Here is a 27854-nt window from a genome sequence, read left to right as displayed (position 1 = left end):
TTCAAGGGAGTAAGTGGTTGCAGAATCGTGTGTTTCAATAAGTGAATGATCAATAATGATATCATTACCACCAACAAATATTTTCCCATTTTAGAAGGTTGTTAAAAATAAAAAACTCACTGGTAGCACTGAACAGACCAGTCTTGACCCAGAAAAGTGCTGACTGGAGAGAGACAGGTATAAAAATGTAAGCAGAAAACAGGTGGGAATCCGCAGGCACCATTTATGTAGGAAATTAGTGCCTCCGCAGACAGGACCTTCAGCTCTACCACGGCCTCACCCGCACACCCGCAGCCGGACCGGGGGAGCGCCGGAGGCGATAGCGCACACGCAGCGAGGAGCAACGTTTTAAAACTTTAACAGGCCACGGCGCAGCCTCCGGCCGCGGCGGCCTTCCCGGGCGAGGGGCACGGCCTGCGGCTGGCCCCGGGGCCCCTGCGGCCTGCAGGCAGCGCCGCCCGGCCCTCCCGCCGCCCCGCGCCTCGCTGCCCGCCGCCGCCAGCCCAGACTGTCGCGCCGCGGCGGCGCTTCCGGCCCTTCCAGCCGCCTTCTCGCTCGTTGTTCCTCCCGCCGCTGGGTCCCGCGCGGGGCGTTCGCCCCGGTGCCCGGGAGGCCTGAGGGGGCGAGGCGGGAGCGGGGCGGGCTGGGCTGACCGCCCGGCCCTGAGGAGGGGGCGCGGGGCCGTTCCTGAAGGGAAAACCGGGCGGGGGGAGCAGCTGGCAGCACCCCGCGGCGGGACGCCTGAGGCAGCCGCCTGCCCCGCTGCCGGCAGCCCCGGCTCCTCCAGCGCCTTGCGGGCTGAGCGGGCCCCCCCGCTCCTCCTCCCTGAGGGGCGGAGGCGGCCATGGCGGAGGCGGGGAGAGCCGGCGGGAGCCCCGCCGCAGCCCGCCGCCCTGTGCCCCCCCGGCCGCCGGCGGGGCCGGGCCGCGCCGTCCAGGTGGTACGTGTGGGGCGGGCTGAGGCGCCGGCGCGGGGGGGCGGCCGGGCGGCGAGCCGCGGGGCTGGGGAAGGAGTGAAGGCCCGAGGGGCTGCGGCAGCCGCCGGGCGATGGCCCCGGAGGGTTTGTAGGTGCTGCGGCGGAGGGAGGCGGCGGGGCTTTCCAGGAGGGGCTTTTGGCCTTGGTTCTGTGCAGGCTGGCCTTACAGAGCGACAGGCCGGCACGTCTGGTTACACGGTTGAAAAGAGAGTTTTAACATTTTCTTGCAATAGTTCATTCTTTTGCTACTCCCCGTAACAATGTTCGGTATTGTTTACCTGAGTTTTTATTTTACAAATCTATACACATACAACTGATGCGGTTTGGCAACAATTTGGATTTAGCGAGGCAAACATCTGAAAAGCAAAAACCTACAGATCAATGGGCAAGTAAAAATGATGAACAGCTTCACAGAGTCGTAGATCCTAAAGAAAGCGGCCTGAAAATCTCTGGGTTTATTTAAAGTATCCCATATCTGAGATTTGTCAAAATCAGTATGTTTCTGCTAATGGCCATGAGTTTCCAAATGGCTTGGAATAATGACTCATATGAAAACTTGATTTGAAAATAACAGTTTCTGACTTCTCTAAAATCTTCAGCAGTGTTAAAATGATTTTTAAAATTGATTTTCCACATTCAGATATGGAAGCAGGTAGGAATCTACTTGAACTGAAACTTGTGGAAACTGAAAATAAGTTTTCACTTTGGAGTTGTTTATCGTATATATTCTTAGTAGAGGATGATGGTGATAATGCCAGACACCAGAGATTTCTTGGATGCAAAACATTCAGTTGCACAGTTTCTGACACTTTTTTTTTTTAAAATAAACCCTCACATTTCTCTACCTTTCAATCTTGTGATGGATGTATTGTTTTTCAGTGGACTAGCTGAGGGAGGAGGTTTTTCGTTGAGTAATACATCTCTAGAAGAAAGGAGATTGAACTACCTGTTAACCATTTTGCCTTCTGTCATTTTTGCCATACAGCAAAATGCATTTTGCAGTGAAGCAAAGAATCATTATCTTCAGCTTAGTGATGGCAAAACTGCATTACTAAAAATACCTAAAATCACTTCAGATCTTACTCTAGAAAGTGTGAAGTTCAGGGAAAACCAGGTAGTGTCACAATGCTCAAATCCAGATCTGATTCATGCTTCTGTATTTTAACTGTTGGCTCATAGGCCGTGAAAATGCTCCTCTGTTGGATTCTGCTATAGATCAGTCTCAGCTAATGAAATGAGAATTCTGACTCGGTTGTCACTCAGTTGATCTTGTAATGACAAAAATACATTAGTTGTTTGCAATTTATGTCCCTGTGTTGACTCAAAATTACTTTGAAAGGTCTTTGTGCGTATTTTTGTAGCTTACTATTATGGTAGTGGTCTTCAAATATATGAAAGGCTGCTGCAAAAAGAACTAAAATAATAATCCATGCTGGGTTTGGGAAGTAATGGTTGGCATAAACTGCAGCAAAAGGACTTCAGACATTGGGAAAACTGTATTTCAGGTCTCTGTTCTGCCTGCTTTTGGAGATTGCCTTAGCAAGGTTGGTGTTTCTGTCCCGGGAGATGATGGTTTGTCAGCAGTGATACGGCTGATCTTGCTCTGGGACAGCAGAAACAGAGACAATCTCTTGAGGTTACTACCAGCTGGGTGTTTTACTATGAATCTGTCTGTAAGTGAAATAGTGCCCCAATTCATGTTCTTCCCTCTTTAAATGAACCAAGGAGATTGAAGTATTCTGATATAGTCACATGATGATAAAGGCAAATTTATGAATGCCTAGTTCAGGACAAGTACCAACTACAACTTTTAAGCCAGGCTACAAATGTAGAAATGAACTAGGGAGAAATGAAAGTTTAGCTCTGAGGTAGTTTTAATTTATCTTTGGCTTAAAAAAAAATTTAAACACAGAAAAACCAGTAAACTGAGTAAGAATGGTAGAACCTAAGGAACCTTTATTCCACAATGTTAGCAGTGCTCTGACATTTTTGTCATAATGCTATGTACAGTTATTTGTATGGATTTGTTAATTTTTCAGGTTTTTTTACACAGAAGTGGCATCAGCAATTCAGCTCTGTACTGGATTTTGACAGGCATCTAGCTCAACATTGTTGTGATAGTTCTGTGGAAGTAGAACTTGCTCACAGTAATGTGTTTAGGGCATGGTAATGTATTATGGGTTATTATGTTGAGTTCAGAGTACCTTACTGCCATCAGGTATTTAGGGATTGTTTTATATGTGCTGCCATTAAAGTACTGTTTTTTCTGTTTTCAGTTCAAAGTAAACAGAGAGGTCCAAACATAATCTGGATATTATGCACTGATGTCCTGGCTTAAAACAGGAGTTTATGATGAAAAAAATCAAAGAAGTTCCAGTTTTGCAATTTTTAAGGCAATATCAGGCTAGTTTGTGATGGCATAGTCAAATTTTTACTGAGTTAATTGGAAAACAAATTGGAAAATCATTGATTTTTCTGGATGTGCAAAACTGTAGCTAGTTTATATTGTCATTGAAAGAACTGGAAAACTCCTTTCTGAATATGTTTGATTAGTATGAATGTATAGGGTCATATTTTAATTGCCATCTAGACATAAAGGATATTAAAATCCCAAGTAAATTGAATATATTGGCTTAGAATCTCAGATTTTTGTGTATTTTTGTAGTCCCAATCTCAGACAGTTCTGAAATAATCTTTTTTGTCGGTATGTTGTAATTATTTGGTAATCAATTTCACATATTTATTGTCATATTTCTCCTTATTTTACTTATCTCTCCAAAACAGAACTCAAAGACCTGCTTTGCTTAAAATTTTAGGTAGCTTTCCTCCTACTTCATTTAAATACCCCCTTTGCATTGCAGCATGCTGCCAAAAATCAGGATATTAATTCTTTTTAGACAAATATATTTTTTTTTTTTATTTTGCTGTGAAATGTTGTTAAGTTTCTTATTTATTAATCATTGGACCATGCATCATACTCTGTCATACCTGCGTGTACATACATCATAGTCTGTAAAAAAACCCAAAAATACACTCCTCAGCACCCACAAAATCTGCCTACTAATGTGTGCTTTTGCCTGTATTCACCCAATGTACGTGTACTCGCATGTCACTACATCCTGAATAATTCAATTAAAGTATTCGTCTAGTATTTTGTTTCTAAAGATTCTCACATGCTCACAGTAGGAACTAATCCTCTATTTCTACAAATTATGCGTTTATGGTTACACCACACCATAAGGAGTTTGAGTTCTGTTTCTAGGAACTTCTTTAAATGTCCCATGAGACTTTTTACAAGTCACTCAGGCACTTTGCCTTAAGTTCCCCACCTATAAGTGATCTTAACAGGTACAGAAGCATAGCCAGTGTATTACTGAGCTCGTTGCTCAGGACTTTGCATTCTGTGAATGGAATGTATTCTTTTTTGAGATACTGAAAGAATTTGGGGGGAGTTGTTGGCTTTTTGGGGGTAACTAGAACAGTGGTGAGTAACTGAACAGAGGGATCCCTTGCCTCTGGTTTCTAACCAATTTTAAAATATTTCAGATGTTTTGTGTGTATGTGGCTAAACCAAGAGAGGCTATAATAGGAAAGTCTGCAGCTGAAATGGTAGACTATGGAACTATGTCATGTGTCATCTTCTAATGTGCTTAACAGCAGTTTTAGATAGAATAATTTTTAAAAACTTGGCTAGAGCCCAACGGTATAAGCATCTCCAATTAGGTAGTAAGCTTAAAGAAAAATTGATGAGTAAGATGCATTAACGGCAGACAGAAGTAGAGTATTGTAAGAAATGCAGCAATACTAGAAACAGGTTAGTGTGGTGTTCTAGGTGTTTTGGTAGCATTTTTGGTTCAGTAGTCTCTTGTTTCCTCAGAGATCTACCAAAATCCATCTTGTAGAACTCAAAAACTGAAAAAAAAAGTTTCATAAAGAAGAAAGTAAATTGTATATTTGTAATTAAAATAAAGGAACTTGACCTACTTTTATATTTTTAAGATGCATTTTTTGTGAAAGTTAGTTTCAGAAGGATCTGGCACTTCCCCTTTTTAATGAATATTCTTATACTGTAAGTAAACAAAAATAGTGCTTACTGACATACATTTGGATTTTTGTTTCGTTTTTTGTAGTCTGTCATTGTGCCTGTTCACAACAGCGAATCCTGGTTAGATGAATGCTTGAAGTCAGTTTGGGAACAAGATTTTAAAGAAACCATGGAGCTGTCAGTTTTTAATGATGCCAGTAAGGTATGTTTCTGACCTTATTTAAAATACTGTCCAAGTAAATACTGTCTCTGATAGGAATTTCTGGTTTGGACTGTGTTTGGTTCACCATACAAGTTAAAATAGCTGCGTCTATGTCATCATTTTTCTAGGATAGTTCAGCTGAAATCATTGAAAAATGGAAGACCAAATTGGAAGATGCTGGTGTTCCAGTAATCATTGGTAGTAACGAGTCATCTCAGCCTCGAGGGGGTATGTAGCTTAATAATGATTTTTTGAGAGTTAGGTTGTTATTGGAGGCATCTTCTGGTTTTTAGTTTTAAAAGTGTCTTTGTAGCCACTTGCAATGGAAAAAAGCCACATTGTTTTCCAGAGTTCTCCATTCAAAAACTCATTCCAGTTTAGAATTTGGCCCTGCTGGTTCTGGCTCTGTAGAATTTGTTTATACATCCAGGAAAGAAGAACTTGGCTTAACACTTGTGCTCTACTCAGCAAAAGAATTTTGTTTAATTGTAATATACACAATGTTGTTAATGCTTACAATTTTACTGATATCTGATTTATCTTTATGAGATGGGTTTAAGAAAAAAGAAATCCAGAATTTCTTATGTAATGATTTAAGAAGCAAATGCATATCTTTCAGTCTTGTAGAATAGACCCTGAAACAGAACAAAATGCATTTTTGATGTCCCTTTGATGATCAGATCAAAACAGAGGTTTCAGAAAAGTTTTGGTGTGTGAACTAAAAACTCTTACAGAACTCCTGAGTATTTACACAAGGGGCTAAACAATATCATGAGCTACCAGATAGGTGTGTGGTGTGATTCCTTATTGATTTACATGCTAATATGAATTACATTTACCCACTGAAGGAGATAACAAATAAATTCTCAGTTTTTCTTTTGCTTGTTTTGGTTGGTTTATGTTTAGGGATTTTTTTAGCAGACAACTTGCTAAAGTGTAAAATAGAAATAAAAGTCTACTGCTCTTTGAAGAAGCTGGTGTTGAATGGCATTGAAGGTGGAAGATCATGTCAGTGTTCTGAGGGAGAACAACAGGACAAAGCAAGCAGAACAGTGTGCTCACTTTTGCATGGGAGCTGTGTAACTAATGTTACTATCATTCTGGATTTTGTGACAATGAGTAGACAGGTAGCAATTGATATCAGACTCCTTCCAAATCTGTGTCTTTCAAGTTATCTCCCTTAAAAGACACACTTCGGAAACCCTGTAACACAAAACCTGGTCAGTTGCTGGTTTTTAACAAAATATCCTGTTTGTGACTGGAAAGAAACCTAGGCTTATTACAGTCTCCTCAAAATGGTCTTACGAAAAGCCAGTTCTGTTTCAGAAAGCTTAATTTTCATCCCCTTATTGAAACATGCAAATAAATAGGAGTTTGTGCACTGAATTAATCTGCAACTTGGTATAGGCTTTATTTACTGTAAATTCTTTTGACTGTAGACTTCTTTAAAGCTGTTTTTTAAACAGTTGTCAGACCTAGCAATACTGAAGTAACACAGCATAACTGTTACTATAAATATTTTTAGTATCTTAATGTCTCTAGCATGAGCCAGTGTTGTTTTGACAGTGCAACTTGTAATACTAGCATTATTGAGCTGGTAATGACAAAAGACAGAGAAGGTTTGTAGAGGGAATTTTTCTCTTTTGGGCAACTGATAAAGCTGGAGTTGAGCAATGTCAAGAATTGCTTGTATTCCTGGAAATTTATCGATCTTCCTTTTTTCCCTCCTCAACTATTGGGTGATCACTTGTCTTTAAAATCTTACTTCTCTTAGTAGTTGATGATCTAGAAACTAAGTAGGTTGTGATTTCCCAGGAAAGAAGTCAAAGAAAAATACCAGAGGCTGTTAATTATGGTACCTAGGAAAGTTGTTTAGTAATGTTTTTGTTAATACCATCTTGTCGTATAATATATTTTCCATTTTTATAAAACATTTTCCATGTATAAAGTCTTGTTCCTAAAAGAGTGTTGTATTAATCAGGTGTGTAAACTAGTTTTTAGTTTGCAAGAACACGGGTGCAATGTTTTGACAATAATTTATGTTAAAATTCTGAAGTCAGTTCACCAGTTTAGGAAACTGGAACTAAAACTATGTTTGAGTTGTGAACTACAAGGAGTATTTTGTGCCATTAGAGATATGTCAGATTAATTTTTGTTTTAACATGCGTTTGTCAGTGTTGGGATAGCTGAAACCTGAACAAATGTTTAATAAATTGGGGGTGGGGGATGCAGCTGTGAGCATTGTTTTAAATAATAGTATGAAATGCATAGTTCTTTAAAAAAAACCAAAACCAAGCTTATTCATGTGGAAGTCACTCTCAGGTCACCATTAAAATGAGGACATCTTTTCTTCATGGTTGTTACATTTTAGGAGCAGGTTACTTGCAATCCATACTATTTGTTTGCTTTCAGTGATTTACTTTTATTATGTTAAGGACTAGTTACAACTGTAAGGAGTCTTTCCTTTAAAAGAAGATGCTTTAGTACAGAAACAATGTACTAGTCAGGCTTCACATCTTCAACTATTTACACAAGATTAGGATTTATTTCTGATTCTTTTCTAACATGTAAAAGAAAGGGGGGGACCTAGAAAAAAAGAAAGGGTCACTTGCCTAAAAAAAGGAAACCTTTTTCTTTCCAAGAGTGAGGAATGTTAATATCTCACTGAGGCTTAAGTTTTTACGGCTGTAACCATGGTAACAGGCTCTTTTCACCAAGTAAGCAGGCCTTACAAAACTCAGAGACCTGGCACAAACATTTGATTTTGTTCAGTAGAGTAATATTAAAGAAAATTTTTTATTCATGCCAAACATAGGATTTGTTGTGGTGAAACTATTTTTAATATCTAGTTTCTTCTACAGGGAGTTATATCTCTCTTATTAATAATTTTTAAAATATGTGGATTTTCTTCTCTCCCCTCTAAAAAAATAGCTGGTATATGAAAAGCTTCAGGATAGTTTCTCTCTTAGTCTTAGAAAGAAATATTTTCCAACTTTTTCTCATAACAAATATTAAATATTTCATGATTTTATTTGAAGTCTTTTATTTGAAAATGAGATATGAAATATTTCAGAAAGCTCATAGAGTAATATAATTGTCATCTTGTAGTTGCCTTTGAGTCTCCTTCACTTTTTTCTGTATTATTGATTCCTAGTCTTTCATTATTTTCTACTGAAAGCTGTTGAAATATTGGGGTATACTAATGACAGTATTGAAATGTAAGTACAGGCTGCTTTGCAACTGGTAATGGTGTATGAGAGTATTGATTTGCTTGATGTTGGGCAAATTTAGTTCTATCCTGGTTTTTTACCTCTTGCTTTAGTAGGGACCTCCACAGTATTAGGGTTTTGCTTGTTTGGCATGTCCAGACCTGCTAACTTGCATCAGTTGTTTCCTACTAAAACTGCTTATGCCAGGATTCAGCTCTGCTGTGTGGTAGCTACTGACTTTGCCAGCTGCTTTTTTACTGCCAATAGGAAGGAGAAAGAGAGTAACTGTATATGTGAGATTAGACATTCTTATGTGTATAAAAAGTAATATGTAAATATAGTGTAAGATAAGTCCAAGAAATCCATGATGAGAAGTTGTGAGGATTAAAATACTCAAAATACATAAGAAAAGAATAACACAATTATAAGGAAGAACCTTTATTAGTAGTGTTCTGTTGGTAGTTGACATAATGTTCCTTTGAGGCAGTAAGAAATGCAGTCATAAGTCTTTTTCTCTACTTGGACAAGTCAGCAAAATAGCCAAGGAGCATGTGCATTAAAACTAAGTGAACCTTTGAGCCCAGTTAAATTTGTTTCCTGAGCAAACTTAAACCTGTATTACATAAAAAGAGTAGAGAATTACAGAAGTCTGCTTTTTTCAAATGCAAAATCAGGAACTTTAGGGATAATTTTATTTAAAATTATCCTGCTCCACTTCATGGTGAGGTTTTCTGGCTTTACATTTCCAGTTTTCCCATTAAAGAATAAAAATCCCACAGTACTGCATATCTTCACATCATTTAGTCTGCATGTCAGGGCAATCTTTTGCTGGATTCCCTGACTTGGTTCCATAAATACCTTAAACAAAGCTTAAATATTACCTATATGACCAAGTGGAATTCATATAGCGTTTTTCAGAATAACACTTGCTATAGCATGGTCTTTTCTTCTAATGATGCCCAGGAGAAGAATTCAAAGACTGTAACATTCTTAGGTAGACCTTGTCTACATACAGAAATTATCCCAGGGAAACACTCCTACCTTGCAGATGTACTTCAGTGGTAAGCTGAGTTCATCTTAATGCTGGTTGCTGCAGTCCCATCCTTACTCCTGGCTGTGTATTCCAGCTCCCCCGCTTTTTTTCTGGCTCTGCCGTTTGTTTGACCCTCCAGTGCTGTCATCTGCTTCAGAAATTAAACGGATAAAAAAGTTTTCTTCTGGTTCAACTTCCTGAAATGGCTTGGTAAAAGATTCAACAAGTGTCAGGGAGTCAGAAACTAAAAGACCCTAGATGCCAACGTTGTCATTTGACTGAATATACGTTTCGGTGTGATCTTCCATGGATGGTATAACATGTCATGGTATAAATAAGCCAGGTTTGTGTTCCTTGTACATATATTCTTCTGCTTTGGTTCCCCTCTGCGTTACATGTGCCATTACATAAATGGCGCATGAAGTTTTTGTATTTGCATACTTTATATTTAACAAGCATAATGGAACATCATTTTTTTTTTGAGTCCTCCTGGTGACCTGGCCTGATGATGGGAAGAACAAGTTGCCTAGCAATTTCTTGTTCTTCCTTTGCCTTTTTATGATTTGTTACTATTTATTATGACTCAAGAGATGAATATGTATATACAGCCAAGGGTTTTCAGCATCTGCTCATTGCAGGGGGGTTGGACTAGATGACCTTTAAAGGTCCCTCCCAACTCAAACTGTTCTGTGATTCTATGATCTGAGGTACTGGATGTGAAACCTGGGTAGCTGGACTCTGCAAGATACAGATTGCATATCATGTCTTTGTGGAGGGCTAGCAAAAATAGTCTAATTCTACTTGCTGGTAGAATTCTAACACATACAACTGCAATCATTGAGAGAAGAAAACTGAAATAGGCATACTGTTTAAATATTTATGAATTACTTTGTTTTAAATATGGAAAAATCGCATACTTTACCTGATACTGATTTTTGTATTTCCCTTCATCTGTTCCTAACGGTAGTAAGATTAAAAAAAATGCAAAGGTAAAAACTACCATATAATTTTATCTTTGTTTTCTTAACAGTTGGATTTGCTAAAAATCAAGCAGTAATTCAGAGCTCAGGAACCTATCTCTGCTTTCTGGATTCAGTAAGTTAATGCATTTTGTCTAACTTAGTTTTGTCAATAAAATTTTTTTGGTTTTAATGTAGTTGCTGGTCTGCCTTAAAGACAAGCTGTTTAAAGGTATTTGGGTGTTAAAGGTGCTGGTTGCTATTTATAGCCGTAAAGTTGGGTTCCAACCCCTAGAAAGCCTACAGCCTTACACCATTCTTTGATCCTATCGGATTTCACAAGCTATTGCGAGCAGGGTTGGGCAAGGTTGGTATTTAGGTGTTTTCAGGATTTTTCTTTCCCACATTCTTCAGAAAATTATATTGATGAGAAACTAAGAGCTAATCTACTGGCTTTTTGATGCAAAATAGGAGAGGTCTCACCTTCCATCTTGAATTTTTTTTTTCTGTCCTTTGTTGGATACCTTCTGTGAGCCCATTCAGCTCACTAACCCACAGATAACTATCTGACTTTATGCAGCTTAATATGCAGTGAAGGGTTTCACAAATGGGCATAGCTGATCTGAGGAACGGTGCCGTGTGGCTAGGATCAGGCAAGAAGAGCAGGACCTTTAAGGCTCACTGATCTCATGTAATTTCACCTGGAGATTGATTCTTCTCTCTGAATTGGAACTGAACTAGGGTTTAGAGTAGTCCTAGGATGAACTGGCTGCTGAAAGTGTAGGTTTTCAGGTAGGATTCAGCTTAATGTTATGATTGTCTGTGCTTATTAGAAAGTGTCATGAGAGCAGGTATGTAAAGTCTACAGCCTTATAGCCACACCAGTTTTAATTTGGGTAATCTTTCAGTTTGCAAACTCCATTTATTGTATCAACTGCATAGAAGGATTTTTTTTGTTTGTGTGTGAAAATTTTGTGAATTAATCAGTTTACTGTTGCAGGACACGGTTAAGTGCTGATACATTTCTTCTGACCCAAGGCAATACAGCAGAAATTCCTTGTCTTAGCATTTAAGAAATCAAGTTTTGCAGGTGGCTTTCCTGCCCTTTATTCTTGCTTTAAGTTATCACTGTATTTAGCAACACAGTGTGACTTTTTATTTGACTTTATCCTAGTTTCCCTTTAACAGTTTGTTGGTTTGGGGGTTTTGTTTGTTTGTTTTACAGAGTGTATTTCATGTAAATCTGTGTATATAAGATTATGGAGGGTGAAACTTTGAAATGCAGTATCTGATACATATGGGTATATAAGGGTATTTCAGAAACAAAATTTTGAACATCCATTGAATGCACAGAACTCACAATCACATATACAAATTAGCAGTATTTGGAAAGGTCAGTTTCTCATACATCAGAAATAAGTATTTCATATCCAACACTGAGCGTCAGTGTCTGTTTCATAAACAAATTATTTTGAGGAAGTATGAGCACAAAATCTGCTGCTCTGTTTTTGATCAGATCAAAATCACCAGATTTTGAAAGAGTGTAGGGACATCATAAATTATGCCATGAAATAATAGGAGTGGTGCAAGTTTTGAGGAGGTGCATGAACTTGGGATACAGTTCTTTATGCTTTACTTCAGATAAACACAAACCCAAGCGCCATTTAATTTATATAAAAGATTCCATGGATTTAACTCTCCTGTGAGTCAGCGAGGCTGTTTACATATCTAAAATGAAAAAAAATAAATTAGTTTTTATGATTTACAAAGTTCAGGTATTCAAGGCTTGGACAGATACCACATTGTATGGGACATTCTAGGGACATAGGGTGAGTTAGTACGTCCTTACGTTGCCTGAAGTTAGCTGAGTGCTTGGATGCATGAGTGAGAAATTAACCTACTATTCTTTTGTCCCATGGAGATTCATATCTTCTGTCTCAAATCTGTGTGGAATAATTTACTGAGGTGAATTTTGGATTAGTCTTTCTTTTCAATCCAGACAGATCTAGTTGTTTGTAAATCACTAGCAGTAAACTACAAACTTAAATTCTTTAATTAATATTTTTATAGAGATCTCTTTAGAATGCTTAATTTGTTATTTACCTTATGGTGTTTATACAGTGTGCATCTCTATGCTGCTGTGTTGTTTCTATTTGCTGACTAGCTGTGCAGGATAAGAAAACATCAGGGAAGCAAATTAAGGAATTCCTATTAAGGAATGTAACAGCTGATGAGTTAGAATTTCTGCAATATTATCATTAGCATAAGTTTATATGTAATATAATTAAGACCTACTCGAAGTGATTTGAGAATTTTATGACTTACAGTGTGGATAAGCTTTGAAGAAGCTACCAAGATTTTCTGTTATACATGTTTCTATTCCTGCTGTTGAGCTAGATGCTTCAAAATAGAAGGCATTCTGGACTTTCAGAAGCCTAATCTTGATACAAAAGAAATATTAAATGATTGACATTACTTAAATGTATTTTCTACTGTCTGTCTTTGTGACTACCATTTTTTGCTGAAAACAGATGGGGGAAATAAAATTAATGTGGAGACTGCTGCAAGTCTAAAAATTGCTCAATATTTTGGCTGTAGTTAGTAAATGTTGTGTGATAATAGCTGAAGCGCAGATGTTGCCAGCTGTTTAACAACTCCGCTTCTACACGCCACCTACCTTCTTCATTTCAGTCACCAATCCAGTATCAAGCTCTCTAGGAAGGAATGTTGATATCAGCCTTTTGGAATGTGCTGCAGTAATGCCAGGGAACTGACCTTCAGAAGTGCAGCCATAATTTCAGGTTTGCTATAGGTGGATGTGGAGTGAAAGGGGGCTGGGTCAGTGGTTTGTATACATTCCATATAGGTGGAGAAATACATTGTGGCTCCTTGTACATTCATTTTACTTCTTTGAGTGAAGAGAATGTATGAGCATATTTGGGAGCATCTGTGGAAGTACTGACTCCAGAGAGACTGTCCTGCTTGCCATTCCAGCTGGAGTCAAGCTGCTTGTGTTATGTCTCTCAACGCAGATTTGTGAGGACAACAAATTGGGAAGAAATGTGGAAAAAAAGGTTACAGAGCTCAGAACTGTCAGAATTTGATCAGCCTGTTCTAGAATGAAGTGGCAGCTGTTTGACTAATAGCTATTATGGAGGGGTTTTTTGCTGTGATTGTTGTTACAGATTTCACCTCTAAGCTACTGAGGCATTTTTCCCACCAGGAAAACAAGTAGAAAAAATGAAGATACTTAACAAATTGTTCATATTTAACATTTATATTCTCAGAAAATCTTGGTCATAATGACAATAGAGTGTACTAATCATGCAAATACATTTCACTGTTAGCTTTACTCTTCGTCAGATTGTCTGCAGTTTTGACTTTATCTACCAGTTAGTTGCATTTTTTTGTAGCCTTAGTTTGCCAGTTCTTTGAGGTGGTTGCCATCTTTGTTGTCATCATTTGTCTAGTTGTAGCACAGCAGAATCCTTACGCTAAAAATTCTGCTTTCTGCTTTGAACTGCTGTTTTCATTGACATTCACTTAAACATGTACTTGTATAAACTGTATTTCTTTAAAAAGGAACATACTTTCATTTCATGCTAATAATCTGTGTACTTTTCTATTATTTCACATTTAATCAGTGTGTTGTTGGAGGGCTCCTGACTGTTAAAGAAGTATAAAAATGTGTCCTTTTTTGACCTGCAGTATTTCAAACCCAGTCATATTCACCTGAGTCCTTGACACACTTGTTTTAGTCTTTTGAAAGGCTCTATTGGCAATGTATCGCTATTTCTGAGATTCTTAATCAGTACAAAGATGTGACTCTAAACCATGTTGCCACAGTGTCACTACTTGCTAATAGTTGAAAATGACATAGGGAAACAGTTAAGTTTTATTCACCAAAAGTGAGGGTGGACCACCGGAATCGGCATTCCCATGTTTGAATTGGCAGCTGCTGACCTGTGCCTTTCTGTTTGTGAGATTTGCTTGTATGATTTAAGTTGGGAATGTTAATTCTTAATTGCTGTGAAATTGCATGCTCTTCTTGAGTTTCAAGTTCAAAAACACTTCATTGAGGGGGTATTCATAAAGGTCTTGGAAGAAGGTGGTTGGACCTTCGCTAGCCAGACTTGATAGACATTTCAGGGACTCCAAGCCTTCAAGCCAGCTTTCAGTTATAAACATAGCTGCTTGCTGAGTTTGGAAAGATGAATTTCTTGTTAGTTGCTGTTATGTGTTTCTCTACAGGCACTAATAAACTTTGAGATATTCTTCCTTTCTTTCAAGTTAACATCTGTATAGCTTAGGAAATGAAGCAGTGATCAGACTTCATGTATTTGCTTTCTGTTGCTTCTTTAATATACTATGCCTTGCAAATTTGATCCTGTGATTTAAAAACTGAAGTAAGCTGTTACTCAAATGGCAGGTAAGTGGATGTAGTGATGAACTCCGTTACCAGAAGCCCCTTCTGTCCAGAAGAGTTGTGCATGTTTCAGAATCACTAATGAGCACCAAAAAAATCAAACTACGAGTGCTTGAAGGCTTTTATTGTTCTGTAAAGAAGTGCGTGTATTAAAAGCAGATTAAATACCTCTGTCTGGAATGTGAATGTTAATTTTCTGTTTCATAAATGAAGAAGCAAACCTTCAGAATTTCACTGCCGTGAGCCCTCCCTACGTATACCTTCATCTGTTTATTAGTTGGAGTGGGTGTTTGGAATTGACAGTCAGGATTTCACTCTTGTCCGAGTTCAGTGACTTTGCCATTGAACAGTGTGTGAGTTACTCGCCTCTGTTGCCTGCACTCATGTACTTTTTTTTCAGTGACCTAACTGTGAGAGGGATCCAAGGTGATCTCCAGTGACTGCAGAAATGCTAGATATAGAAAGGCACGTGTCTGCATTTGCTGAACAAATGCACCAACGTGGGAGCTGCTTTGGCAGATTTTGTGATCAATTAGTAGTGATGCTGAATTAAAAGATTCCATAAAAAGATTGTAATTAATTTTGCATTGATGGAAGACACGAGGCATTCAGGCTCATAAGAACACCACAGATATCCTCCCATGTAGACCTTTTTGTTCCATGCTCAAGAAAAGAAAGGTGCTCAGTAAAGTCAGCTTCTTAAACATTGAACTATTTTCTTTGTTGTCCCCTTCTCTCTCAATTTAATTCAGAAGTAGGAATAGAAAAGTAGTATTTTCTCCTATGATCTTGCAAGTACTGACAGATCATTAGGGCATGTTCTGCTCAGGTGGCTGGTGTGTGGCCATTGGAGTACATGACTCTAGTGTGTTTGATAGTGTGGGGGTTCTTTAAAAACCTGCCTTCTGGAAAATTGCCGAAGATCAGTGTATTCGCTTTTGGTAGTGCTGTTGGCAAGCCAGTTTTTGGAGGTCCCAGGCCTTTTACTTCCCTGGTTCAAGGAGCTGAACTGAACAACAGCAAAGAAAGATTTTCACTATAGTCTGAGCAGGTGCAAGATAAATGAATGACCATTTGATGGATTGAAAGACTTTGGAGGTGCCATATTGTTTCTCAGTGAGTCAAATGTTCCTCCTGGTGTTGCTACAGGTTGTATTTTATGTGTAATAGCTGCAGTGGAAAGAAGGTGCTATTATTGTGAGGATGGAGTGTGTCAGCTCTTTTTTTTTGAGCAGCCAAATACAAAGGAATTTGGAAAAGCATGTGATACTGAGTCTGTAATGTGAGCTTAAGAAAGCACTTCTATACTGAGCTGTAATTAGTGTGTTGTTTTTTGTGAACTTGTCCTTGGTTTTAAGTAGTAGATGTGTATAGTACATTGAGTTGTATGTTTTGTTTTACTTTCTGAAGTGCAAAACCCCCCACTTTTAGGGGAAAATCATGAGGTTATCACTGTGGAGTTCAGTGTGGTCCAGATGGCCTGGTTGAAGAGGCCAGTGAATGCTTGTCATTTGAATTTACCCAAACTGATTTAAGAAACACATACTGAAACAACAACAGCTTTGAGTAATATTCTTAAGCTCAGCCTATTGATTGAGTTTTCCTTTTCTTCAACTAAACATATGAGTAAAGTAAAACAAAACAATTAGCTCAGTATAAATTGTGTGTGTTTTTATAAAGAGTGGTGCCTCTGGTTGGAAGGAAAATAACCCAGCTGATAGTTGTATAACTAGGTTTTCTGATTTGGCAGCATCTGTAAGTGGTGTGGAACTTGACAGGAGCAAGCCAGCTTTCTGCAGAAGGGATGTATTTGATAGGAACACAAGCAGGCAGAACGCCTGTCGGACTGAAAGGTGATGGAGATCACGGCCCCCCACTGGCAGAAACACATCTGAGCTTGTTTAGAAATCCCTGCTGGCTTTTCATGTGAAATGAAGCCCTTTTCATTCTCCCATCTTTGAGCAAATTGTTTTCCTATTCAGAATGGACACTGGAGAACAGGAAGGATGTTTGTAATCAACAAAATTCCTATAAATTCTGGGTGATTTTGAGTGCCTTAAAGTAGGTTTCTATTTATGTTGCTTTATTTCTTGCTGTTTACCTGTTTGGCCTTGTTTGCAGTGTATGTATGTACATATTTAGATGACAATAAACCCAGCTATTACCTGAGATTTTTATTAATTTTTCTACTAAGTTTGGGAGTGAGGTCACATGAAAATAGATTTACTTACAGATTCTTTTCTAGTTAGCTATCCTATTGCAAGTATATACTTAGTGAAGGCATGTATTTATCTAGCATTTATTTTACATCTGTTCTTTTGTCCATTCTTTCAGTGGGGGAAATCTCTCTTCATCCTGTCTGCCTTATATCTGCTAGGAGACAAGCATTAGAGACTTCCACATTAACAGGGAAAGTTGAATTTTAGTGGAAACTTCTGTTAAACTTCCATTTTTAAAATTTATATATTCGGTGTAATTCACTGCTAGCCTTGTTATCTTCCCTACTTTCACCTAGGAGACAGAAACAAACTAAATATACTTCCCTTTTCAAAATGCACTTTTTTTATTGTCTGACATGAGTGAAAAATAATCTGGAAAGTGTTTGTCTAATAATGAAGGTTTTGTTCTCAGTTTTAAACCAAAAAAGATGACCAAACTCTGTTGACTGTAGAAATTGAAGTCTGGCAACACAGTTGTTGAAGTCAATATTATAAATACAACAGTTTTGATATAAAATTTGTGATCACATAATGTGCGATTGGATAAAATATTTTAACATCTTAGTTGTCTAATACTATGTTGCTTAAACTCCATAAACTCTTACCAGTATGGTGCATGGTTGGGCATCTCACTGGCCTATGAAGTTGAAAAATTTTTCAAGTGCTCTTATTTTGTGGTACAATCTTTTTGATTTTACTCATTAGAATTTAATTTGGCTTTTAAACACTGATCTAGAATACAACCACATTACTTAAGATTATTTCTGGATAAATATATACTGTTCTCCACTTTGTGGTTACCTGCCCAGTCATCAATAGTAAAGAATCTGTAATGTGTTGAAATTGCATTTTGCAGATAGCTTTCTTTTATAGTTGCCTAACCTGAGTCTAGAAAGCTAAGTGACTGATGTGACTCAGCTTTGTTTGGGATGTGATTTGTATTTTGTGCTGTTCTTCCTTATCGCCTAATTGCTTTATTATTTTATTTGGGATTATGTCTTAAACTACTGTGTTCTCTTTTTTCTTCTTTCTTTCTCCTTCCATAAATCTGGAAAGTATCACAAAACTATACAGCAGTACATCATATGTGTAACACTGTTAATAATTTTTTTTTTAAAAAAAAGGCAAAATTATTAAAAAAAAATAAATTTAAAGGTTATTCAGGATAAGAGTTCATAGAGTTTTCCAGCAGTAGAGAACAAAGATGTATTAATAAAAAAAAGGCATTTTGAAGTTTTTGTGGTTAAAGTGCCCTCTCTTTAGCTGGATTTTAACAGAATATGATGACCTTGATGATAGCCTAAGACCCAAATCTGTAGACTTGTTAGTTTTGCCAATAGCATCAAAATGACATAGTGTTTTGTTAGGGGGAACTAGACCTTTCCTGTCAAGTTGTCTGCTTATAAAAACATAACATTGACCTGTTTGGTGAATAGGATATTTGATTTTGGTTTGAATACTTGCCACGCTGATTTAACCTTTTTAAATCAAGTAGATTATTTTTCATCTGTGTGAATGTATGAGTTCTGTTAAATTTATATCTGTTGTGCAGGATCATAAACAGTGGAATCTTAGCACAAGAGTGTATGTTGTATATTGTAAGAGATAATAGTAACATTGTTCTAAGCCTTGAAATTCCTTGCTTTATGATGGATTTCTTTTGCATTCTCTTTTTGGGGGGATTTAACAAGAAGACATCTGAGAATCCCAAGTAATTAGTAAAGGAGTGAGCAAAGCTCAGTTAAAATACATCTCCTATTGCTTATATGAAAACCAGGTTTTATTTTACAGAAATCAGCTGTGTATTTGGCATAAAGAAATAGGATTCTGGTGGTTCTTATGGGAAATAGGGTAAAAGTTTTATTGGAACATTTGCTTGATACAGCACTTGAATTCTGGTAAATAATATCATTGTAGTTTTGAAGTACAGAGGTTGAGAAATCAGAAGGGTTTTTTTCACTCTATTGGTTTTGAAAGTCAGTAGTATCTCTTATGCGTATTACTAAATGTATTCTAAAAAAAAAATACAGAAAAATGCTTTTGACAATGTATTCCTTCCATCTTTTATAAACTCGTGTGTGGTAAGGGTCAGTTTTATTATTCATTTGTTTTATCTTTAACCTTAAATTGTACTAAATAGTTGGATATAATTCTAAAACTTTTTTCATCCTTGTGTTGTTTTTGATAAAACTATAGTGTCACCTTTACATCAAGGTCATTTAACCCTCTAAGCTCTGGATATTTAAGCACTAATGTATGTTTTGTTGCCATTGATTTGACTGAAATTTTTAGTGTAAAAGTTTTTGGAAATTCAGTATTTGGTTTTTTTTGGATTTAGTAGGAATCTCCTTAGAATTATTATAATGCGAGGAACTGTTAAAAGAATGGATGTAGAACAGGAATTCAGGGCTCCTCTGAATTATGTTTGCCTGATAAGGTAGTGTTGTTTGGAAATACTCTGAGAAGAAATAGGCTGTGTTGGCTTTAACCAGCATCTAAGAAAGATTGAACTGATTCTTTAAAAGGGAGGAAATATGGTACCAAAATGGAAAAGAATATAGGTAGGAACCTCGGGAGACTAAATTTAGGGGAGTAAATTGGTGCTACAGTTGGCGACTTTAATAGACTTTAAAACTGTAGTCTAGAAAGGATATAATTTTGAACAGGAAATAGTATAATTTTGAAAGGAATATCTCCTGTCTGTTCAAGGAAGGATAGCAAGCTTACTAACTCTTTACAAGGCAACCTGCCTTTTTGTATGTAAACAAAAGAGACCTTTATGCTACAGGTGAAAGAAGTATTAACATCCAATTTAAATCTAGATAGTGTGTTTTAAAGCCAGTGTCAGTGCTGATGCATTTTTATGAGCGTGGGTTTTTTCTTTTTTTCCTTTTTTTTTTTTCCTTAGAATTTTATAATTTCACAAATACTAGGTTTTGTGCTCATGAAATATGACATATTGGTAGATGTAGAGACTGAAGGTCTTTCTTTATCAATGAAACAAGGTACAGCCAGACTACAAAAAAGATATTGCTAGAATGTCTCAAATTTTGTGCTTTTAATCAAGGTTAGTTCCTTGTCCACACGTACTGCCACTACTGCTGTTAGAGTTGTTAGAGTTGGTGAATTTCTTTAGAAGTGTAAAATGCGTGTTTGCCCGTAAGATATATGTTGAGATCACCAAACAATTGTCACGTACACGTAGTAGTTTTGATCACTTCCAATTTGAACAGGATCGAGTTTAATCCACTAAAAGTGTCGTGTCTCTTAATATTTGTTCCATTTGTATTTCTGACTGCAAGCCAGTAAAATGATGTTAATTTAGCAGCATATTCTGATGTGTGTCTGAGTACTGTACTGTGACCCTTTTTATGTTCAGTAACAGTGTGCTATTTATTCCAGGATGATGTGATGATGCCACAGCGGGTTAGACTGCAGCACGAAGCTGCCATTCAACGCCCAAACAGTGTGAGTACTTTTTTCTTGTGTGTATTTGTGTGTTTTTCTTTTACAGAGTGCCGGATACATCTTTAAAAGGATATGAAAATTTCACAGTAAGTCTGGTGGAGGCAAAGCAATAACCAGTGTATTCTTTTCCCTTATTTTTAATCCTGGCACTGAATAGTAGCTTTGATTGAACTTCTTTTCTTCCATTTATTTTCTCTGTTCAATAAACCAAATCTCCTTATGACAGTGATACTCTTTTTCAAATAAGTACACAGGTTTTGCTAATGTATGTAATCTAATGGAGAATGCCCTTTTTATGTAGCCTTACTAAGTAATGTGAAAAGCTGCAGAGGATTGGTTACAGCTATGGTTTACGTTTGTAATATTTAAGAAGCTGTAAACTGTAAGGGGTGTGTATGGGTTGTTATCATTAGTAAACATTAATGAACAGTTAAATTGGTGTTTCTTCTTATGCCTGCCTGCAAAAGAAAACATTATTAGAATGCCATTCTTTATTCTTGTGAAATGAACTCTCAAAAACATTCTGTGAGATAGATCATAAAATAACTATATGATTTTGATTTTAAATACATTTCTGTGATTAGGGGGGGGGCAATATCCTTTGTATATGTTCTACTTACCTGAAGATAATAAATATAAGTCATTTGTTATGGTAATTACATTGTCAATGTTTTTGTCATGGGTACTCCTTTATAAACTTGAAAACTGAGTTTGTATTCCTATCAGCAGTGTTCCACAAAACCAGGTTTATTATTTTCACACCTCTGACATTTTCTCTTGTGAGATTTATTTCAATGTGCAAGAGGTTTTTGGAAAAGAAAGGTCAACTGACTTGATCTGTCAATAAGGTATTTCCTCCATGTCTCAGAACAAAACAGACAGTTTTAGGATTATCACTCTCTGGAAATTAAACACCTTTTGAACTTTTCTTCTGAAACACACTTGCTTCAAAGTAGAAATTATTGTGGTTGTTTCAGCTGAGGAATGTCTGCCAAACAACTGCTGCTTGGCGGTGGGATGTGTACCTGCTCATCGCACCACCTGTATTAGCTCTCTTATGAAATCTGGTAATCCTTACAAAGTAATTTATCGAATTATAATTTTAGTAGTACCTGAGTAACAGTTGACCTAACTCACATTATGAACATAATAAACAGATACATTGAAAGTTGGTTTTGTTCTGATATCAATCAGTTAATGTAATTCTGTAGTAAATGCCAAAAAACTGGAGAGACAAGTTGATCCAGTAAGCTTGTTTTATGGAAACTAGTAATAAGAGCTTGGTTATATGACTTCTATATCTGTATATTAAGACTTTTTTTTTAATTAGACCAATTTCAACTAAACAGTTTGTAATCTATTTAGAAAACACTTCAATTGTGTTCAGTTTATATTCTGTTATACTTTAGTGCCTATTAACATTCAATATGAACTATTAAATGACAATCAAATAAGTAATAATGATTGCCTGTGTGTACTGAAGAGTAGGTATGTCTTCATGATATATTCTAAGCAACACAAACCTGTTCTTCCTGTGCTCTAATCTAAACTTGTGGTCCTGTTTTAGTGTGGTGTTTGTGGTGAGTTGACCTTGGCTCTACCTCAGGTGCTACCAAGCCACTCTGTCACTCCCCTCCTCAGCAGGATGGGGTGTGGGGGGGGAGAAAATAAGATGGAAGAAATTCGTGGGTCAAGATAAAAAGGCAGTTTATTAAAAGGAAAAGCAAAGTCTGCGTGCAGAAGCAAAGGAAAACAACATATTTATTCTCTACTTCCCATCAGCAGGTGATGTCCAGCCACCTCCCAGGAAGTAGGGCTTCAGTAAACGTAGCAGTTACTCCAGAAGATGAGTGTCATAATAAGGAATGCCCCCCCCTCCTCCTCCTTTCTCTTAGTTTTATTGCTGAACAGACATCATATGGTATGGAATATCCCTTTGGTCAGTTTGGGTCAACTGTCCTGGCTGTGTCCCCTCCCAGGATCTTGCCCACCCCCAGCCTACCAGGTGAGGTAGACACCTCAGAGGCAGCCTTGGTGCTGTACAAGCCCTGCTCAGCAGTAGCCAAAGCACTGGTGTGTTACCAACACCTTTCTAGTTACCAGTGCACAGCACAGCACTGTGAAGGCTGCTGTGGGGAAAATGAACTCCATCTCAGCCAGACCCAATGCAGTGCTACTGGCCTATTTGCAAAGCTTCACTTGAGCTTTGTGCTTTACTAAATAAAACTAGCCAAAGTCAGTCTGATTTAGCATGGGAAATAAGGGTTTCCACCTTTCAGTTATCTGACATATCACTACCTAAAATCTTCAATTTAGGAAAGTAAAAATTCTCAGAAGTGAATGGAGAGAAAGGCCTGAGATTTTAAACCTTAAGAAAAATGGTAGATGTGTGTGTGCTCCACATATGGCACAGAGCTAGTACATCTGGCTAGAGCCTGTCTCATGCCATCACTTACTCTCAACTTTCTACTGAATTGGAGGATTTCCTCACAGCTTTCTGGGCAATGACCATGGTTTTCTTTTTTTTCTTCTATTGGTTTTTATTTTCTATTATTTCTTGCCTTGTGTTGTTGCCTTTTAGGTGTAAGGATTTTCCTCTGTTCTTGAACCCTATGAAGGCAAAAATGAATCTGTGTTTGAATTGAATGGAACCGTGGTCTTCCATTTTACAGGTATAGAAAACGTTTGTAACGCCTATGTGAAGCATACCTTCTGGGTTAATGTTGTATTTTACAGAACCCTAATTCAGAGGCCTGAAAGGAGAAATAAGAACATATCCAGCTGTTCCTGGTGAGCAAATAGATCAGTTCGGTCCAGACCCCCTGGTAGTTCTGATACAAATTGAGTTACTTTAAGAAAAGAAAAGTTGACCTTCTGGCCACAAATCTACTGACCATTGTCAGGGTGGACTGCTATTCTTAAAAGAATGATCTCTGCTGTCCTCAGAATAATCATGCCATTGAATTTTCTGTCCTTGGAAGGTGGTTGAAGATAGTTCTGTTCTGTGTTTGAAGTTCTGACCCTAGCTTCAATCAGTATGATAAGCCAGAGTAGGTGGAGGAAAAAAAAAAAAGCAGAAGCTGAAGAAATGCCTGTGAAGCAGTGAGCTTTTTTGGTTTGTTCCTGAAATTCTAATTTGCAGACTTGGACTTTCCACTGTTTTGCAACTTCTTCTGACCTGGATTTTTGACTTTAAGTCTCAGTGTAATTTCAGAAATTTTGTTCCTAATCCTAGCCCTGCTGGTTGTTACTGAGAGCCAGGTTTGAAGGCCAGTATTCCCAGTGGGCTCTAATATTGGAGGCTTCAGTCTACTGTTGTAACTACTATAGATTTACAGGTAAGAAAAGTCTCCAACTTTCTCCACTAGGAGGAATCTTCTCCCAGATCCTAACTAATCCATGAGGTTCTTCCTCTTTCATGTTATTCTTAAATGCAGATTGCCTTACCCTGATTTGAAGCCTGGTTACTAAATAGCAGAACCAAAGATATCCACTGCTTTTGGAATGACTCCCCAACCAGTTGTCCTTCAAAGAAACTGGTGTCTCTATTTCTGAAAAAGCAAGAGGCTTGCCCCCAGGTTCAGGTGCTGGAACATGGCTGGGGTAACACTGCAGCAGCCCGTAGCTTTATCAGTCTCATTTCCTGTATCGTTAATCATACTTTAAAGAGCACTTAGGCTGTTCTTATCTGGAAGACTTCTTTTTAAAAAAATCTTGTAGGATGGAATTGTTTTGTCATCAGTAATATTTAGAGTAGAGGATTTGGGATCTCAGAAGACAAATTACCAATACATTGTGATTTTATTAAATGCAGCTCTCTAGGACGGCTGTCATCTTGTCCTCTGGTGAATATTTTACATTATCTCCAAGTCCTGTGGACAAGGATTCTATAAATAGGACACTCTCAGAAGACACAAGTTTTTGAGACTTTATGTATTTATACTACAAATTCTTAAGCTCTGATAGCTCAATATGAACACCTACTTTTAGCAGTTTCAAAGCTTAGGGACATTGTACTGTCTATTGATAATGTAATAGCTGTAATCTTCTGGCACTGATTGTCCAGTGCACATGTGCACTTATGCTGCCTACAAGCATGGCTTCAAATTGCTCATGCTCTAATCTGATAAGGAATGACTTTGTTACTAGAGAATGAAAAACTGTTACTAAAATTTCTCACTCTAGTTTTTGTTTTATCCCTAAAAGCAACATCTATCCCATTTATCCAGGGTAAGCCAGGTGTTGCTTGCTTACCAACCTCAAATCATGTATGCTTTGTTGGCAGCTAATGAGTGGGAAGATTCAAGATCACATTTCCCTTAATTCTGAAAAAATCAGACCTTCGTATCTTATTTTACTTGTGTTTTTCTGGAGGAGATCCAACTTCATGTACATACTAGTTTCCTATTGAACAAAGCTTCTGAGTTTGGAGTGGCCCAGGAAATTGTTTCCCAAACCACACACACACAGAGTGCAGTCTTTCACGCCTATGTCCCACATTTATTCTGTTATTTCATTTGAGCAGAGTTAATCCCATTTAAGAACTCCCAAGGCTTTTTGTTTCAAGGAGAGCAGAGATTGTTAGCTGTATCTGCTCCCAGGTCATCTTGATGCCAGGTACTTGCATCAGGAGCTGCTGTGGGCATGCCGAGGTGAAATCGCTGGATGTGGTTTGAGTACTCTTGGAGAGCTCGAGTAGCATTAAAGAGCTCTGGAATGTGCTTCGTTCCTGAGATGCTAAGTACCTGGCCACACTCTGCCAGACCACTGTGCCTTATGAAGGCTCTCAAGAATAGTGCCACACCTGGAATACTCTTCCAATTTTTCTTTTTCCTAAGGATTCCAGATACTGAAAGGAGAGAAGAAGGGTGCTAAAATGAGATGTAGTATTCATACTCAAAATCCACTGACTTTCTCATCTGTCTTGGAGCCATATTGAATATTTTTGGACCACATATTGTCTGCTGGGCATGGTGTTACTTTATTCTTCCTCTCCCCACTGTTTGAGTATATGTGTGCCCCCACAATATGACTCTGCACATGAACAGCATGTGCCTTCAAATTTTTATACCTCTTTTCTGCAGAATTGCTTATAAATTAGCTAAGCTTTTCCTCAATGCCTCCCATGTCTTCCCAACAGCTGGAATCAAAATGTGGACCACGGAAATAAAGAATATTATTTTCTTTTATTTTCACTGGCTGAATCAGAATTGAGTCTGTAGCAGTGTCAGAATGAACACCTTGCTTTTTGTTGTAGAATTACTAGCCTCTTTCTCAAAGATGTAGGATACTTAGGCATGTGAGAGAACATTGAGTAACCATTTGCATTTCTTCAATGAGAAATTCTCACTGTTTTGCATCTCTAAAGCAGATTTTTGGCATATTCTGTAGCTTGGATTTAGATGAAGAGCTGCAACACCTAAGGCCATTTTAACCTATTTCATTATCTGGATGTGTTAGCCAACTAAGTTCTGCATGTCTTTGATGGTTACTGTGACTCCAAGAGAGTTGATTGGATTGAGTGAACTTGAACAATGCATGACACTACTAGTTCACAGACCTGTTCATCTGCCTCTGGGAAAGCTGTAAACAAATATTGCGCAATCAGCAAATGAATTGGAGACATGAACAAATGAATGAGATAGCTGAGCTTGAGCCTTTAAGGCACAACTCTAGGCCAAAGGCATTGCCTGTCTCTTCCCCACCCCCACTGAAGCTCTCAAATTAACTAAATTTAGAAATTAAGTTTGTTTGTTTTCTTTTGGACTGGACCCATATATTTATTTATTTTGAAAGTTACAGTCTAACATAAGGTTTTTTTGTACTGTCACTGTACCCTGTGCCATTCTACTTGCCTAGACCTGTTACGCATTTCTATTACATGTTAGAAAGACTGTTTTTTTTTCCTCCATCCCTCATTTGCTTTACCTATTGCTTATTGAACACTAGTTTGAAACATTTCACTTTCTCTTTTTTGTGACCAAAATGATCAGATTCCATTAATTCTTGATTATGTCAGTCCTTTTAGCTTCTACCTTATTCATTTAAATCAATATCTGAAATTGCAAATAAAGATTTTCTTAGTAGCAAGAGAAGAGTATACAATAAAATTAGTAGATCCTCTCTTACAGATATAATTAAAATGAAGTTTTAGTGGTACATTAAGTAGATACTAATGTGGAACAGAACTTTTAAGATCAGCATTCTGAGTGTTTATATGGCTGTCATGATAATGACATCTGATTCTTTTTCAAAATACCTAAAGATTGACAACGTTTCAACTATTTTTACATTGGCAAGAGACAGTGTTTTTATAGGAGTTAATCCATGAGAGCAGTTCTGTGGAAATGGCTTAACAAATATTGAGCTTTGTTTTGTTCTGAGTGCAAAAAGATTAATAGACATACTTATATCCTCTGTCAGTGAGTTCCATATTTTAGATCTAGCTCTTGTCCTTGGAGGGAGGGAGGGAATTCTAGTTTCCATATACTGTCTTGCATATCAGAGCAGTTCTCTTAAGTCAGAGTGTGCACTGATTGTTTTGTATACAAAAAGAGCACTGTATGTAAATAGTGTGCTCTGAGTGATTTGTTTTGCTGGGTAGTTAAGATATTGTGTACTCAACTAGTGGAAAAAACATGTAGACAACTGTTCCCATCTCATCTCAGGTGTGCAACTGCACATGTAGAAACCCTTGTGTTAGAATTCCAGTGCAGCATCACTCCCTAGAACACTGGCTTGTACAACAGAAACTTTTCAGTGCAGCCCTTTACTGAGCAGCTGTGCCATAATATATCACATTAATGTGGGGTTTTTTTGTTCCTGCTTATTATCACAAATCTGGAATAAAGGCAGAAGATTGTTTTATCTGTCTTGTGCCAGGTCAGGCTGCTTCATGCTGAAAGGGGACATGGGATAAAAAATGAAAATGGGAAGAAAAATAAAGAAGGAGGCCACCTTATATATTGGCAGTCAACAGTAGCGGGTTGGGAATATTGGCAGTCCTCAGTGGGTAGTGATTTTTACATTCCACATACCAGTGGAGTTTGGTCACCTCTGAAAGATCTCAAAGTCTTTTGTTTGCTGTATCTTCTTATTAGTCTAACGTTAGAGTAATCCTGAAAATAACAGGTTGCCTTTCAGACTACATGCTGTGCTTCCTCTTGTGTACTTTCTCTTGGGAGTCAAAATTGTTATTGTGCAGTCTGGTAATTACATTGCACTTAGACGTGGATTTATTCCATCTGATGAACAAGGTAGCCTTGTTTCTATGGCTAAAGCTGGCAAAATTGAGATAATGCGTGTCTCCTATATCTA

The 27854-nt window shown here is 37.7% G+C and overlaps 1 protein-coding gene across 7 annotated transcripts in view; it reads left to right on the top strand.

Annotated features, from left to right (window-relative positions):
* The first annotated feature begins 755 nt into the window (after window positions 1-755).
* Window positions 756-27854, top strand: part of QTGAL (queuosine-tRNA galactosyltransferase) — a 187192-nt gene continuing 160093 nt past the window's right edge. For all 7 annotated transcript variants that reach the window (XR_012631499.1, XR_012631497.1, XR_012631498.1 and 4 more), the window contains exons 1-5: window positions 756-940; window positions 5107-5223; window positions 5352-5451; window positions 10496-10560; window positions 20472-20537. Coding sequence is in view for 2 of the 7 variants with exons in the window: in XM_074888793.1 (XP_074744894.1) it covers window positions 845-940; window positions 5107-5223; window positions 5352-5451; window positions 10496-10560; window positions 20472-20537 (444 nt within the window). In the remaining 5 variants the exon portion in view is untranslated. The remainder of the gene's footprint in view (window positions 941-5106; window positions 5224-5351; window positions 5452-10495; window positions 10561-20471; window positions 20538-27854) is intronic.

Source organism: Strix uralensis, chromosome 19, assembly GCF_047716275.1.
Source record: "Strix uralensis isolate ZFMK-TIS-50842 chromosome 19, bStrUra1, whole genome shotgun sequence".
In the NCBI taxonomy this organism is placed as follows: Eukaryota; Metazoa; Chordata; class Aves; order Strigiformes; family Strigidae; genus Strix; species Strix uralensis.
This window is presented reverse-complemented; position numbering and strand designations above follow the sequence as displayed.